This window comes from Protomyctophum parallelum, assembly GCF_964188405.1.
Source record: "Protomyctophum parallelum genome assembly, chromosome: 11".
In the NCBI taxonomy this organism is placed as follows: Eukaryota; Metazoa; Chordata; class Actinopteri; order Myctophiformes; family Myctophidae; genus Protomyctophum; species Protomyctophum parallelum.
In genome coordinates this window covers 25,321,030-25,338,735 of record NC_139707.1, presented here as the reverse complement: position 1 = coordinate 25,338,735, position 17,706 = coordinate 25,321,030, and the positions used below count along the sequence as shown (strand labels likewise).

The following is a 17,706-nucleotide window of genomic DNA, read 5'->3' as shown; positions in this document are numbered from 1 at the left end:
CTAGTTACTAGCGCTCACCATGTAATCTGGTCCCAGCAAATCAGGCACAATTTGATGGACATATACACACCATGTAATCTGGTCCCAGCAAATCAGGCACAATTTGCTGTTTTATTTGCATACGCATCAAAAGTGGCGGGTTGGCTGGGACGGTGCATACGAGCCGGGCGAAACTATTACTTGCGTGCTCTGCTTGCGCAAGTAATAAAAGAAAACTAGCAGACAAAATGAGCGAGAGTCTAAAATCACAACTACAAGCTCCTAAAGCCCCTTTCATCTGTGGAAATTGTCCTAAAATAAGGGTGATGCTAGGACAAAAGCCACAGTGTTACCTGAATCAGTAGGATTCTTGCTGAGAGCATTATATATAGCAATCTGTCCATTGCATTATGAGATATTGTTTGTGTAATTGTAAACTCATACCTAACGGTGATGATACAACATATGGCACTGGGGCCCCCAAACCAGTAGGGACCACCCTGGAGCATGTATGAACCTTTCTCTTAAATAATGTAAAGGACAGAAAGTAAAACATTTCCATGTAAATGGTTTTATATGAATTTTAGTTAATGATCATATTTAATGAACATGGTACTAAAATTATTCATCTTTTTCTTTTAGCTGTTTCCAAATTAATTGAAGAGAAGCTCCTTATCAAACAGCAAGCGGTCAAAGTGTTTCCATTTTATGACTCTTTGGGCTCGGCACTTTATGGCAAAGATAGACCCACACTGAAACTCCCAGCTGCCTTCACTGAGAGCATTGATCAATCTATATGGACATACCTTAACAACCACAAGGCTGCAGAGACCTTCCACAGTGATCTGGCAAAGCACTTTTGCGAAGCAGAATTCCAAGAACAATCATCTGTACGTTTAAGGCCCCTTCCATCACTGCTGCAGCAAAAGGATGTCAAAGCCAAAGACATCACAGAGTGGGCACATGCAGCAAAGATAGCCCTGGAACGAGTTTTGTCCAGGTTCAAATCTCTGAAGCTTCAGCTTGGGAATGGGATGGCATGGGAAGAGTCTGAAGTGAAGATTAGAGAGGCGCTGTTGACTGAGGCTGTAGTAGTACTTCCCGATAAAGACAATGGTGTCTTAGCAGTGGCTGGCCTCTTGGATGATGTGAACAGACTGGAACAGAATCTTAATGAGATACTGGGCAGTACTGCGAAAATGATCCAGAGAGCAAAGTTCAGCATGACTGAGAAGATCAAATTGACACCATCTGTTTTCCATATCCTCTCTCAAGATGGCATTCGGGATAGGCTGTTGGATCAATATCCAGAGCTAAAAATAACCTACGACGGGGAGAGCCAGGAGTTATCATTTTGTGGTTTAAACAATGAGGTTTTGGGAGCAAGCACAATGGTAGGGAAGGAAAGCATGGCATTAAAACGAAAGGTTTTAGTGTTAGATCAGTTTGTGCTTGAGTTTTTGATGGACGGAGATCAAGAAAACCTTACACGCTCACTTTTCCCACCAAAAGGAATCAATGCAGTGCTTGAGCTAAATGCAAAGACAGTGGATCTCCTTGCTGTTTCAGACAGTAATCTGAGTGAAGCTGAGGAGCAACTGAAAATGATCCTGATATCCCAATGCATCAAGATTGAAGACATTAATGTCCTTGCGATGCCTCAGTGGCAGGAACTGGTCACTCGTTTGGATAGTAACACCAACAGTTCATTCAGGAAAATCCAGATTCAGACAACTGGCTCTCACTCAGCTGAGGTAGTAGCAGTGTCTGGCTACAAGGACAGTGTATTACCAGTTCACAGTGAACTTCAACATTTCTTACACCAGAATGCTGAAGTTGAAGAAACGGTTACCGTGAAGTCTGACATCATCGCCAGATATATTGAAGAACAATGTAAAAAGGCTTGGTCAGAGCAAGTGAAAGACAAGGTAGTTGTTTCTTTCAGGAACAAAGCCATCTCCCTAAGAGGTTCCAGGCTTAATGTGTCAGATTGCAAGCCCTTCATTGAAGACTTGGTCTCTTCGCTATGCTTTGATACTTTGACAGTCTCTGATCCAGGAGTGAAGAAGTTCTTCCAGGAGAAAGATATTGCATCAGTCATGATTCATGGTTGCTTGGTCCAGATGGTAGATGGGGCAGATGGTGGACAGGACCTCAGCCCTGGAAAAGTGCCAAGCCCTACATACCAGGTTGAGACCATTGATGGAGTGGAAATTGCTGTTTGCAAGGCTGATATGTGCAGTTACCCAGTGTGTGCGGTCATAAATTCATCTAATCAGGGCTTGAAGCATACAGAAGGTCTTGCAGGAACGCTCTTGGATGCTTCTGGCCCTCAGTTGCAGGATGAATGTGACAGGCTAATTTCCCAGAAGGGACAGCTCAACCCTGGAGAATGTGTCGTGACTGGTGCAGGAGGAAGGCTGGTGTGCAAAAACATCATCCATGTAGTGGGACCTGGATTCAACCAATATGACCGTGATAGGGCTGTGGGACAGTTGAGAAGAGCTATTAAAAAGAGTCTGGAACTTGCTGAGGAGTGTGGGTATATCTCTGTGGCATTGCCTGCTATCAGCGTGAACTCAGGATTTCCCCTCACCTTATGCGCAGACACCATTGTCAGAGCAGTGAAAGAACATTGTCAAGACATGTGTGGTGACAACACCTTGAAGAAAATTCATTTTGTGGACAAAGATGACAACACTGTTCAGGCTATGGAGACAGCTGTCAGGACGGAGTTTGGAAACCACGGTGTTAGTCATTCTCAACAAAAGCATCCTAGCACACCCACCAAGACAGGTGTTAGCACACCCACCAAGACAGGTGTTCTTCGCATTCAGAGCACGAGTAACTCAGATCAAGTTGTGACTAATGAGGGGCTGATCATCATGTTGACTAAAGGGAATATCCAGGATGCCAAGGTAATCTATTTTCTTTATTATTTCCCATGTAGTTTAGATTGATGTAAATTAGTCTTAATAGCTTTTGACACGGTCCTCTTGACTTCTTAGAGGTGATAATATATTTCTTAAGACTACCTTGTTGATTTAAAATACTTTCCTTACATGTTAGACTGACGTGGTCGTGAACACGATTGGTAAAGAACTTGATCTGGGCCAAGGAGCAGTCTCAAAAGCCATCCTTGGTGCAGCTGGACCCAATCTTCAGGCACTGGTGCTTGACCAGAAGTCCAGTGGAAAGGCTGGTGATGTCATTGTTACTAATGGCTGCAACCTGAAGTGCAACAAGGTCTTCCATGCTGTCGCACCACAGTGGGACAATGGGCAAGGCACTGCTGAGAAGGTAAAGTATGCAACTTACCTACTTCATTTTACTTAATTGTATCTGTCTGTCTGACAATGTTCAGCTTTTTTCATAGAAATGAAACAAAATAATTCTACATGGCATGTCTTACAGATGCTGAAAGTGATTTTGATGGATTGCTTGAGCCAGACTGAGAGCCGCGGTCTGACCTCAATAACCTTCCCGGCCATTGGCACAGGGAATCTACGCTTCCCTAAAGAACTTGTTGCTTCTCTACTGCTGAATGAAGTCATGAAGTTTAGCAGTCGCAAACAGCCGAAACACTTGAAGACAATAGTGATCATCCTTCATCCGAGTGATGCATCCACAATCCAGGTAAACAAAACCATTGCATTCATTCAAATGCGGGAAGTCAAGAATGGTGTAGTATGTCATTATTTGTGTGTATTTGTAATATATACACAATTACACATACACAGTGGCGAGAAGTTGCGATTCTTGCATATTTAATTTGCTGCGGTTTGCCTTCACACATGGCTGTGGCAAGCGCAGCAAGGAAACGAAGCAGGGAATTTTATCAATGTGTTCAATTCATAAAATACACAGTGGAAGCTATGGTGTTAAAAAATATACTTCGAATAATAGTTAGGACTTTTGACGTAAAGTGTCGTCGGGGACTGTGTGTGTGTGTGTGTGTGTGTGTGTGTGTGTGTGTGTGTGTGTGTGTGTGTGTGTGTGTGTATATATATATATATATATATATATATATATATATATATATATATATATATACACACACACACACACCATTGTGAGCTGCTGATAATGACGGATGTCTCTCTGTTGCTCTCCCCAGGCTTTTAATGATGAATTGAGGAAACTCACCCATTCAGGTAGTTCCCAGCCAACTACACATAGTACAGGTAGGCTGCAAGATTTGGTTTGAATGACTGTGGGCAATAATTGAAAGTTCGCTAAGTGATAATAATAATATGCATTTTACAAAAGGAAATGCGCATAAACCAGCAACATTGTTTCAAATTTTTCAATTGGGCATAATATGTGGTTAGTCAAATTGTCAATAACACAGATAGTTCTGTGTTATTGACAATTTAACTAACCACATATTATGCCAATTATGAAAATTGCTCAACATATGCAAGTCCGGCAGTTTCTAAATGCTGGGACCCATACTCAACATTTGTAACATAAAACCTTGGTGTACTCAACATGGCCGGGTTCACAATGGGCTGGCAAGTAGACTAATACATAGCACTAATATTATTTTTGTATGCATCAAGTAGTTTGTGTGCCTCATGAATCAAAAATATTGCTTTTTGGTGAGTGTTTGCTCTGTAGTTTATCTATTGTTGTGTTTGTTTCCTGGTGCAAGGTCCCTTTTCCAAAATCATCTCAAGCTCAGGAATGCATGAGACCAAAATGGGAAGTGTGGACATACAGGTTGTCACAGGGGACATAATTAAGGAGACGACTGACGTTATCGTCAACTCTTCTAATGAAAAATTCACTCTGAAGTCAGGTAAATCATGTGGAACCTCTCCCTCCGCTATACTGTTTTATGTTTTAGCGGCCAAGATAATCTGAAACAAGCATTAAAATCACATATGAAGTCAGACTGTGCCATGTTTTCCCAATGCAATCTTATGGAAGCCCTGTCCGCATGCGCATGCACATGCGCATGCGCAGTACTGCTTCCGTAAGATTGGATTGGGTAAACATGGCGGCTTCCGTGCACAGTTATAGTACAAACACACCATAGGAAAATAATGGTTATTCATTCCTGTTATTCCTTTCTTTGTTGTATTCTGTCTTTTGCTACTCCAGGAGTGTCCAAGGCCATTCTGGAAGCCGCTGGTCAGAATGTTGAAGACGAATGCAAAGAGCTTGGTAAGAACCTTAAGAAACACTAGCACAGGGGTTCTCAACCTAGGGGTCGTGACCCCTCAGGGGGGGGGAGGGGTCCCCAGATAATAATAATAAATAAATAAAAAGTTGTTTTTGCAACTGAATGGCTGGAAAAAAAGCAGCCAAAAAACGTTGAGAACCCCTGCACTAGCACACCATATTCCCCACAATCATTAACAAGTATAGGAGTTGAAAAGTTTAAATAGCCAGGTCGACAATATAAGGCAGTAGCTTCCCAACAAGGCGATATTTTGCACCAAGGACTCAACAGTGATGTCACTGTTATGCAACATGGAAGTAGTACAGACTTGAAGCTGTTTATAAACCATTCAGTACATCACTGATGAATCCTTGGTGTCTTCATATGACTGAGTCAACTTTTCACCGTCGCCTTGGCTTTTTTTTCTTCCTTCATTGATTGATTTAAATATTTATTAACAGTTTGCAGAATTACAGTACATTTCAAGCACAAACTCAATACAAAGACTGTTAACTGTGAGTGGACGACCCAATTAAGCATTACACTTGTTTACAACAGGGTCCACCATGTTCAATTCATCAAAACATTTAGAGACGTACAAATAGACACTTCTATATAGTTAAAGAACAGAACAGGAATTCATCATAAAGGAAGCGATTCATCATACAGTACATGGGCCCTATGTATAATTATATGCCGGTGTCATCACAATTACACGTGTATTGTATGAAAAGGATATGGTAGAACCTCTTCCCACTGTAGTTTAACTGTTATATTATGAAACAGCTTTATTGCTGCATATTGAGAGGGCTGGTCAAAGTACACTGTTCTAGTCAGAATTGTAATCAAAGTGACGCTGTTCACATTTATTATTGTATTCTTGTGCAATTTTGAGAGTTATAATATGCCTTATTGGATATATTTTATGGCATTTTAAATGTCAGTGTGACATTTGAAAGTTTTCTCAACATTTCACATAAAGTAAACATTACTATGTTTTTATAAAAGGAAAACATGTCTACATTGTCTACATTCAGGTGCCCAAGGAATGCAAGGCATGATAATGACCCAGCCAGGTAATTTAAAATGCAAGGCGATCCTCCACCTGGTTGTACAGTCGACCCCAGCGATGGTCAACAAGGCTGTGAAAGATGCTCTTCAGACGTGTATGGAAAACTCCTACATCTCCATTTCCTTTCCTGTGCTTGGTACAGGTGAGATCTAACTGCAGAATATGGAATACATGGGGGAAAAGTGTCCATTGTCTGTAGCTACATGCAGTACAAGCAATACTAGTCAAACCAGTAGGTGCCATATATCCACCAGGGTCTCATTTCTGTAAAATGACTTAATTTCTTTGCAACAACTGTAAACATAATAATAATAATAAAGCTTTATTTATATAGCACCTTTCAAGGACAAGGTCACAAAGTGCTGAACATGTTATGTAGACAGCACTATAATTGCATTGTATGTAGTCATAGCACGTCATAGTACATATGTATAGCATAGTAGTATATATGTATAGTTTATATGTATAGTTTCATTATATAGATATTCCACTGTTACTTTCTTAGCTTACGCATACCATACCATGATAAATGTTTTTATGTGATGTATTCCCATGCTTTTTTGTTCTTGCTTAATGTAAGTCGCTCTGGATTAAGAGCGTCTGCTAAATGCCTATTTGCCTAATTGTAAATTGTAACAACAAGAGCATAGAACATATCATATATCCAAAGGCAACAACAAACATGCTTTCTTGTTTAGAACCTTGTTTAGCTCGAGTTAACGTGTAAAAAAAAAGCTTTCATTGATGGCATCTTAGGATAGATGTAGATCTATTTGACAGTGCAGAAACATAATTGCCTTCCTTGATGTATTAATGAGCATCAACGACCATCACCTGGGCAGTCAAAGACACACAGCTCCCCTCTACAGTGCTCTACTATTGAAAGTGACTCTCATTTCTCTCCAAAAGCACTTGAATATGATGGAATATGATTTTTTTTATCGATTGTATCGATATATGATATATCGTTACATGCCTAGAAAAGATCAATCCATGCAATAGCAGGCATACAAATACAAAACACATAATGGACAGCATAATGGGTCACTGATGTCCATGTAACACTGCGACAAGATGGTGCATGCTGCAGCCTGTCACTTCTCGTTGACACAGAGAGAGCTCATTCATCATCATACTATAATCATACTATAATTCTAACAATGTCTGTCTGTCTGTCTGTCTGTCTGTCTGTCAGAAACACCGCCGTAGCTCCTCATTGCCTGCACCACTCGCTCCCACTTTTCACACAGGCATTGACCATATGAATATGGAGGTCTTAACGGAGCCCTTTTTTTTAATTTGACACATTAATGATTATTAATTAATTTATTAGTGAATTAAAAACGCACCGGGCGCAGTACCCCCCACGGCCACAAGGGGGGGAGGGGCAAATATCTCACAACGGGTAAGGGCTAGTTCAGGAAACAGAGCAAAATGTGTCAGATGGATTATGTTTCCTTTGTGTTAACAGAAAAAACAGGGAAATATACTGTAGGTCTTACATGTAACTAGTAATGCAATTGTTTGCTCTAAATTGCAAACTAACTTATTAGGTTACTCCGTTACCAAAAAAATTATTCTCGTTATATATCTGTGTTATTTTTAACTACGTTATACACCCAACACTGGTCAGGAGCATTGGGGAGGAAGCTGACCTATCATTTTAGCTTAATCACATAATTCACTATCAAGGACCACACCACCAATGAAAACATTTAACAGGGTTATTGATGACGGGACGAAGGACATGATTATGAACACAACCGCAACGGGCCATCGACGGCGCCAGGGATTTGAGCCGAGGTGGGGAGGCTTCGGGATCCGGCATGCTCCCGGGAACGTCGGACCCCCGTCAGGAACCTGTAGGCAGTGTAGGGGGAAGGTGAGAGAGAGGGGGAGTAGGATGAGAAATGTGGTGGGGGAGAGCCAAGGTTAGATGAGCTATTAATATAGGGGTGGAGGTGGCCTGATTGGAGGTTGCTTGATAGGAGGTGGAGGTATATGCGTTGGAGGTGTGGTCCTGCTCCTGAACTTCAGCTATGAGCTCCATTAAATTAGCATTGTATTAACAATGTAGTCTGCGTATAACCAGTAAGACGCCTGGGGGCGAGAAGCGACCTCGCTCTAAAGGGCGAGGTCCACCTGGGTCACAGCAGACTGCTGGGCAAGCGCTGGCGTTTTGGAATGAGGGGGTCAGATCAACATATCCGACTGGGTGTCAGCACAGACTGCTGGGCGAGCGCTGGGGGTCAGATCAACATATGGAATGAATTCTGTACTGGCCATATATGGAGCGTGTCTTGAGTGTACAGGGTTTGATGGTCAGATCAACATATGTCAGAACAGGTCAGCTCCACATATGGAGATCTAAGGGTGGCAGCGGGGCTGATGTTTAAATGGACAGGTATCAGTCAAAGGGAGACATCGAAGAGGAAGGATGGATGGGGAAAGCAAAACATATGGAATGTCAGAACAGGTCAGCTACATATATGGAGATCTATGGGTTTGAGGTGAGATGTAGAGTTGCTGGCCAATATTGATGACCTCAGGGATCTCCATATATGGGCTTAATATTGATGACATCACGTGATGTCACGAGGCATGACCAGATATGGGGCGTAATTGACTGACGGGAAATACACGATTTCATAATAACTGCGACGTGCGGTCCCAAGTAATGCTAATTGTTGATATTTACGTACCAGGCCCATCAGAAATCTCATCGAACTAAAGAATTATTTTGTTGTTTGGTTGAACCCACAAGCAAGATCCTTTGATATTTTCTGTGTAGGAATTTTGCTGTTTTCCTTAACAAAGCCATGTGTTATGCGGTTTTAGGTCAAGGCAACGTACAGGCAACCCAAGTGGCTGACGCCATGTTGGATGCAGTGGTGGATGTGTTGAGTCAGAGCAGTCAGAACCCTAGTCTGAAAACTATCCGGATAGTTATCTTTCAGTCACAAATGCTGAAGGACTTCCACAGCAGTATGCAGAAGAAAGAAGGCACAGGCCGGAAGGACAAAGGCGCCGACCAGACGGACAAAGGCACCGGCCAGAAGGACAAAGGCGCCGGCCAGACGGACAAAGGCATGCACCAGAAGCACAAAGGGCCTTCATCCTGGAGCTGGATTGGCCAGATAAAAGGTAGGTGACAGCTCGTTAGAGATGATCAGTTTGAGGATTCGTTTGAATTTTAAAAATCTCTTGACCTGGTGCCTGACACTATGGTAATTGTAATTTGTTTAGAATTCCCTTCTAAATGGAGCTAAATATTTATGAAGTATTTTATGTTAATCTGTTAAGGTTGTACCAGTGGTACAATTTGTATGTATTTTCATTGTATGACCGTGTTAAATAATATGCTTATCTGACATTCTGAACTAATTCCTGCAGCATTTTTCATGGGAAGTGCCAGCAGCCCACAGAAAGAAGAAGACTTTGTCATTGAAAACCCAGAAGTGGACTGTGTTTGCTTCCACATCTGTGGAGAGTCGCCAGCCAAAGTTCAGTCAGCCAAACAGCACATCAGTGACCTGATATCCCACGAGCAGGTCGTTCACTCCATTGATGACAATATAGTCCTCAGCTTCTCTGAAGCAGACCTTGAGCGCATCAGCAGCATGCAGTCAACGATGGCCATCTGGATAAAGATAGAACGCAAGAAGGGCGAAGCCACCCTCACCATCAAGGGATTCTCCAAGGATGTGGTAAAAGCCACTGGTGCCATCCAGGAGATGATGAAGAGGGCCAGAGTAAAGGAGGAGTTTAGGAGACAGGTAGAATCGGCTGGCACAAAGGCAGAATGGCAATACAAGGCTCAAGGGCTTCAGTTCGAGAGCTTCGACCCCAAAAACAACTACTACCTAGAGCAGGCAATGGATAATAATCTGCCTCTTGTAGAAGTCACTGTCCAGGGTCAAATGTACTTTCTCACAATGCCACATGGAACTGCAAAAGATGAGCAAGGCTCAAGTCTGGAAATCAGGCGCATTGACAAACTGAACGGTAAGTTGCGTAAGAAAAGTACGTAAGTATGTAGTAAGTATGCAGTACTTAGTTTAGACAGTACTTGGTTTAGACTAGTCATTGGTTAGACCAGTCATTAGTCCTACAACTACAACCCATCTCAAACCCTCACCCTAACCCTAACCTCCACGGGGCAGCACACCTAACCCTAACCTTAACCCATGTCTAACCAATGACTAGTCTAAACTTAGTATGCACCCCAGTATTTATGGCTTGGTATGCAGTATTCAATTAGATCGGTTATGTAGAGGGCCATGTATGTATAGGTTAACCCCATCTGAAATGTCCTGGTGTGGCAAACCGCACAATCTGGTGCTCCAGTTGATTAAGCGATATTACAGGAGAGGGAGTTCTTTACCATCATTAATGCATGCCTGCGATGCTGCAGGAAAGGCAGTGCAAAAGTGCATTAACGACAGTAAAGAACACCCGAGTGTAATATTGCAATTACCCTCAAAACTAAGATAATCACTAAAAGAATCACAATGTTTTGGACAGATGTAGCCACTACGACCACAAATGTCCCAAGAAACTTGCTAGCCTAGCAACCCAGTCCGCTGATTTCTATGTTTTGATTAGGTGTTCCTTTATGCTCGTTTAATGCACAGCTACAAGGCTGTTTCAACCAATCAAATTGCTTCCTTGAAACGACCTGTTGTATAATTAAAACTAATTCCAAGAGTTTTAAAATACTAAATGGCCTGATTTACCTCTGTAATTGATTTTAATGCTTTGAACTCTACATTCAGATGCTAACAATATGCCTCTGCACTGGAATGTCATGACAGCCAACACACCGTGCGAAACCTTCACCGTCCAGCCTGGAAGCCCAGAGCACAATGAAGTCCAGGCTCTGTTCAGTGACTCATGTAACGAAACTGTTATTAAGGTAGTCAATTTGTTTATATGTACTGTAACCCTTGCTTGCTATGCAACAACTCCCTTAGGCTGGATTTCCACTTACTTCACTTAAATAAGGCTTAAAGACATTTTCAGTAATAATAATGCAAAATACTGTATGCTATTTGTAGCAATTCACTCAAGTCAAGATCCATGTTTTAAGTCAATCATTATGCAGACTCCAGAATAGCTTCTGCAATGCTAGTGTTCCATTGCTACTGAAAATGTCCCAGATTCACCACAATGATCAAGATATTGTGTCTCACACATTAATACATGCATTGAGAATGATAAAAGTCCAGATAGATTAAAGTAAAAGGTCTGTAGCAATGCTTCTTGGTGTGATTGCTGCCTGCCTTTCCCCATGCTATAGCTTTATATAAATATTACATTTCTCAAATGTAAATATAATAATTCATACATGCAAAGAAAAAAATCACCCTGCACTTTGTGGGTAAATATGCACTGGGGCACAGGCTAATTGGCTGTAGCTCATATGCTCATATCTGATGAGTCTACAGGCAGCTAACAAACAAACGCAGAGATATATGAGAGTAACCCACATCATTGTAGACTGTCCCACTTGGTAATAACAGTCATTAAAATATAACCAGCCACAGAAGAGGAACAACCAAGTATTTTTATTCTCCCCCAGATTGAGAGGATACAGAACCCAACTTTGTGGAAGAGCATCCAACTCAAGAAGCAGGATATGGATCAGAGAAACGGCCATAATAACAACGAGAGACGCCTCTTCCATGGCACCTGCCCAACCCATATTGACATCATCAACGATAAAGGCTTCAACAGGAGTTATGCTGGGAAGACTAATGGTGAGAGTTATACCTTGTAAAATGAGTCTAGAATAGTGTGCATGTTGTTGTGGAACTCAGTAATTTACTAATTTGTCGGGACAATATTCTAGGTGGTGATTGTTAATATTGCCCAGAATGGAGATCTCCATCCTATTAATTAACGTTATGTGCCCAGGACGGAGATTGATCCAAAAGACAGAGAATTACTTGCATAACGCCAGGGCTCCACTAGGCGCGTTTGGGCGCGTTGCGTCACGCGTGCGTGCGTCAAAAAACTAAACGGTTCAATTTTATGGTGACGGAGACGCGACGCAACGCGGGCAGTGGAGCCACCCTCCATTGATTAAAAGGGCACATTCCCGACGCTGACGGAGACGCGACGCAGACGCAACGCAGACGCGCCCAGTGGAGCCCTGGCGTTAGGAGAAGAGACTGGAGCAGCACGGACATTTAGAGCCTTTTATTTAGGTGCTGAGTATACAAAACGACTAACGTTTCGACCTTGCGGTCTTCATCAGAGTCATTTGATGACTCTGATGAAAACCATCACCTGGTTTGCCTGGTGATGGGTGGTGATCCACCTGAACTGAAGCCGCACCCACAGCTGTAGTTGTATGATAAAGGGGGAGGGGTTAGGGGAGGGGCTGATAATGTGATGTCACTATATTACTGTTTATTTCATTGGCCCGTTTCACTGTCAAGGGTTCAGCCTCCAGGAAGAAACCCTAAATACAAGGTTAATACACCATTGCACATAAAAACGACTCCAGGGTGTCTAATGAAGTACTGTCACCTCATAGACACATAAAAAACTGGAAAAATATAAAAATTGTTGCACTCCATCTTTAAGAAAATGTATGCGACACTGGCAATTGGATCAGTTGAGGTGACTGTGTGCAGTGTGCACACATCACCTTGTCCAACAACATTGCTTATAGGCATACCAAACAGAAGGTTCCTCTTGGCAATAGGGTAACCGCAAGCATTTGGACAGTTGCCAATAAACTGCTCACTTTGCCTGTAGAAAGACAAATGCAGCACGTGTGCCAGCCAGGTGTGGTCACTGGTAGTTTGCTGAATTCTGAAAAGAATGCAGTCAGGAATGCAGTCAGTCAATATCAGGGATTTTGAGTGCTTCGATCCTCTGAGAGGGTCTCGCAGTTATTGGGCAATTACTGACCAATTGCTCCCAGTTATTGGCCAATCATTGACCTTACCTGGAAGTGAAATTTATCAGCTGATCACGAGATCAGCTGATTATTTCACTCTTTCATGTATGGGATAATCCAGGACGGGAACCCCTTTTGGGATTTTTAAGTGGTGCAACCACTTCAAGAAACAGCAATGTCCGTCCCTGGCTCTGTCTGTCCGTGTCCCTATGTTTAGGGTACCAAGGGGGGGCGCTGTTGCACCACTTACTTCAGACAGGTCTGATTTTACCATTCAAGATAGGAACCCATTTTTGCCTTTTTGTTGCTATGTACAGTAGGATATAGCAACATAATCTTTGAATACATTGCCATACATTGCTATACATGCCATTGAGCATTGACAATGAATGGCCAGTTTTGAGTGTTTGTGCAAACATACAAATTGAATGCCATTGACAATGAATGGCCAGTTTTGAGTGTTTGTGTAAACACAAACATTGAAGACAAAAGTGAGGACGCAAATTGTGAATGGCTGGAATGAGATGATGTATGAATATGATAATAAGAGCGCCCCTCACTTCGCACATGTGTGATTTTTCATGTATCAGAAACAGTGTATTAATGTGCATTGTCCCATCGAAAGAAAGAAAGACATAGGCAAAGAAATATCCCACCTACATTGGAAAAGAAGACTAAATTCAGAACTGTTCTTGTGTAAAGAATTGTCTTCATGTGGCCTTTATGCCATGAAGATACCATGGCTAAAACACGCTTTCTTCTTCTCTGTATTTTCAGCTGCTTGTTATGGCAATGGCACCTACTTTGCTGTAGAAGCCAGTTATTCCGTCCAGGACATATATTCCAAACCGGATCTGCAGGGGCAGAAGTGTATGTATCTCTGCCGTGTCTTGACTGGAGACTACACTCCTGGCAAGAAGGACATGATCGTGCCACCAGCCAAGCCCAATAGCTCCAACCTTTTTGACAGTGTTGTGGACAACATGCAAAACCCAAACCTGTTTGTCATCTTCCACGACTCCATGGCCTATCCTGAATACTTAATTAGATTTAAGAAAAGCATGTAGAGAGAGAGGGCATGGAAATAAGGTGCCTTACATTTTTCCTAGCTTAGTAATTAATACCATAGCATAAGTAATCTTTAATAAGCATTAGTGATTCTAAGGACCAACCGATGTTTAAATGGTCATTTTTGCCTACATTTATTTGACATGTTGCTGTTGATCATAATGCTCTTTGTTCATCATTCTAGTTGCATCTAATTCATTCTCTAATCATGGTGCTGAGGTTTTGAATATGGTAAGGGCCACTGTATACTGTATGTTTCCTTCTGATTCTTCTGTAGTCTTCAAGCATATATATATACATTCCAGATAACACTGAACACTTTTATCAGATTGTATAAGAACAGAACAGCATGATAAAACACTGGGTCATATATAATGGTTAATGTTAAACTAATGAAAAGTATCTGAAGTCCAGTTGGTGAAATATATTACACCATTGCAGCATTGATTTAATTAATCACAACTGACTTCATATTGTATGGTGAAACGGCTGCCAAAGCACTCCAAATGACTGATTAATGACAAACAAAGAGTTTCATATGAAATATGAAACTCGAAAATATCTGTTTAGGATCACTGAGTTATTAAGCATTTATAAACTTTTCATTAAAACTTTCTCTGCGACTGAATTTCCGCAAGACTTACTCCTTGGCTTTGATTGATTAAGCACAGTAAAGTACAGTTCATTACAATTTGGTATGATTGGTCTGCCAAGAGGATTAACAACGCAACATGCACCAGGCTTAATGTATTTATACTACTTCTTCCACTAGCAGAACTAAATATTAAATAAACCAAGATGCCTACCATCAACATATACCAATCCACAAAACCCACCTTTGTATGCCTTGAAACCTTTGATCCTGTAGGCCCATGTTTGATAGCCAAACGGCCGGAAATTTCGCTGTAATTTTGTGGTACCCAGCCCCCCCAAAAGAGAAAGGCAGACAGGCAGACTAGTCGTTGAATGCAGGCTGCCATGCACAGCGACATTGGCAGGGGTTTCCACAGCTACCCCACAACACAGCGTCACTGTCTGAGCAGAAGCTCTCAATGTTTTAACCATAATACTAAATGTACAATAACTAAACATAAATCTCATTTGAATTGGATTGCAATAATTTACCAATCCCATAAATGCAGTTGTTCATGAGATGATAATGATAAGAGCGCCCCTCACTTCACACAGGTGTGTTTTTTATATATAATTTGACTTTTCATAATGAAAGTGAGTGGAGCTCTGATTGTGCTGAAACATTGCAAAGGTTTGAGTCATATGTCATACATCATATAGTCGACTGACCTCACAGGCTGGCCACATGACATCTGAGATCCACATAGGACACACGCCATTCCGCCATAATGCAGTTTTAGCCACTGTCGGCCTGACAGAGATAATAACTATTCCCTGCAGTTGTTTTGGCCTTAGTGACATCAGCAATGATGTCAACATGTGACATCATTGATGATATAGTCATAAGTTAAGTTTTGTTCCACAGACCTCTTGGAAGTCAGAAAAAGAAATTGCACTGAGCTTGATAAACTTCACAAAGTTAAATGCACACTCCAGCAGTCAGAGGGTAAAAACAACAACCTGAAAGAAATTCAAGGTGGCTTTAAACTAAACAAGACTGTTTAGGTGGTTGGCCAGTACTTGAAAACTATTAGCGAAATAAACACAATAAATACATTGCTTTTGGATAATTGTTACCAAAGGGGATTCGTCGAAGCTTGTGTATTCCCAAGGACTGAACTCACTTTTAGAGGAGATGCGTTGTGTAAATGCCAGAACTGAGAACCCAGTTAATTGGAGCTTGACCAATCAGAATGGTCAGCATACCGTTAAGCCTGTTGGAATACTAGGCAGAGGTAGAGGAGGTCCACAATACCAGCAACTAAGACAAATAAATGGCTCCAACAGAATTAACAATGGTAGCTGCCAGCCAGCCCCCACAGCTAACACCGTCAAGGCTAGAGATGACTGGAAGAAATATTTGAAACTCCTCCCAAAGGACACAAGAATTAAAACCTCAGATGTGACCGCAACTAGAGGAAATGATTTTGAAGATCTTTGCCTAAAGAGGGAGCTTCTTATGGGAATCTTTGAGATGGGCTGGGAAGAACCATCCCCAATCCAGGAGGAGAGCATTCCCATTGCACTGTCAGGAAGGGACATCATGGCCAGAGCCAAGAATGGCACAGGAAAGAGCGGAGCCTACCTTATTCCCTTACTTGAACGCATTGACCTGACGAAAAACTGCATACAGGCTCTGGCCATTGTGCCTACGAGAGAACTGGCTCTGCAGGTGAGCCAAATCTGTATCCAGGTCAGCAAACATATGGGTGGGGTGAAGATCATGTCAACCACAGGTGGAACCAACCTACGTGATGACATTATGAGACTTGACAAAACGATACATGTGGTCATCGCCACCCCTGGGAGGATCTTGGACCTGATCAAGAAGGGAGTGGCCAAAGTCAACCAGGTGCAAATGATCATCTTGGATGAGGCAGACAAGCTCCTGTCTCAGGACTTTGTGGTGATGATGGAGGACATTTTGCGCTTCCTGCCTAAACAGAGACAGATCCTTCTTTACTCTGCAACTTTCCCCAACAGTGCGCAGAGGTTTATGAATTCTCATTTGCATAAACCGTATGAGATTAACCTGATGGAGGAGCTTACCCTGAAAGGGGTAACTCAATATTATGTCTACGTGACTGAAAAGCAAAAGGTTCACTGCCTTAACACTTTGTTTGCCAAGCTCCAGATAAACCAGTCCATAATCTTCTGCAACTCCTCTCACAGAGTAGAGCTCTTGGCCAAGAAGATCTCCCAGCTGGGCTACTCATGTTTCTACATTCATTCAAAAATGAGACAGGAGCACCGCAATCGCGTGTTCCATGACTTCCGAAATGGCCTGTGCCGGAATCTTGTCTGTACTGACCTCTTCACGAGAGGAATCGACATTCAATCTGTCAACGTTGTCATAAACTTTGACTTTCCCAAGCTGGGGGAAACGTACCTTCATCGCATCGGCCGATCTGGCCGTTTTGGACATTTGGGTCTTGCCATCAACCTGATCACTTATGATGACTGTTTCAACCTCAAGGGCATTGAGGAGCAACTAGGAGCAGCCATTAAACCCATCCCCAGCATAGTTGACAAGAGTTTATATGTGGCATAGTATCTGAGCAGCTCAGAGAATTGTTTTGATATTACTCCTTAAGATTTTATCCGAATATCATGCAAATCGGTTCAAATGATCTCTATAGTCATTCATCTGTTTGATTTATCATTATTCCATCCTGATAAGATAAGATAAGATCTTTATTGTCACAAGAGTTTTTCTAATTAACGTTCATTTTAAAATGGAGGTCAATGGCGTTCGATCAGGCTGAAACCGTACCCAAATTTGGGTATTTGGGTCATAGATAGATACGTCTTAGATCATTGAGTCCAAGATCAACAGAGGTGTCACGCCGTTATTAGACCCTGACTTACCATGCTTTT

The 17,706-nt window shown here is 42.0% G+C and overlaps 2 protein-coding genes across 2 annotated transcripts; both read left to right on the top strand.

The window, feature by feature from the left end:
* Positions 1 to 227: 227 nt before the first annotated feature.
* On the top strand, positions 228 to 14,195 carry parp14rs1 (poly(ADP-ribose) polymerase family member 14-related sequence 1; the record flags this gene model as incomplete). Its single annotated transcript, XM_083776733.1, has 14 exons — positions 228 to 237; positions 622 to 1,167; positions 1,549 to 2,897; positions 3,049 to 3,279; positions 3,394 to 3,615; positions 4,097 to 4,163; positions 4,634 to 4,780; positions 5,086 to 5,148; positions 6,184 to 6,360; positions 9,057 to 9,362; positions 9,612 to 10,223; positions 10,994 to 11,133; positions 11,800 to 11,977; positions 13,906 to 14,195. 14 exons carry the CDS (start codon positions 228 to 230, stop codon positions 14,193 to 14,195), a joined length of 4,338 nt encoding a protein of 1,445 aa, XP_083632859.1.
* Positions 14,196 to 16,288: 2,093 nt separating this feature from the next.
* Positions 16,289 to 17,380, top strand: LOC310867175 (putative ATP-dependent RNA helicase ddx6; the record flags this gene model as incomplete). The annotated part of the gene is made up of 1 exon (XM_083777036.1): positions 16,289 to 17,380. One exon carries the CDS (start codon positions 16,289 to 16,291, stop codon positions 17,378 to 17,380), a length of 1,092 nt encoding a protein of 363 aa, XP_083633162.1.
* Between the last annotated feature and the right edge of the window lie 326 nt (positions 17,381 to 17,706).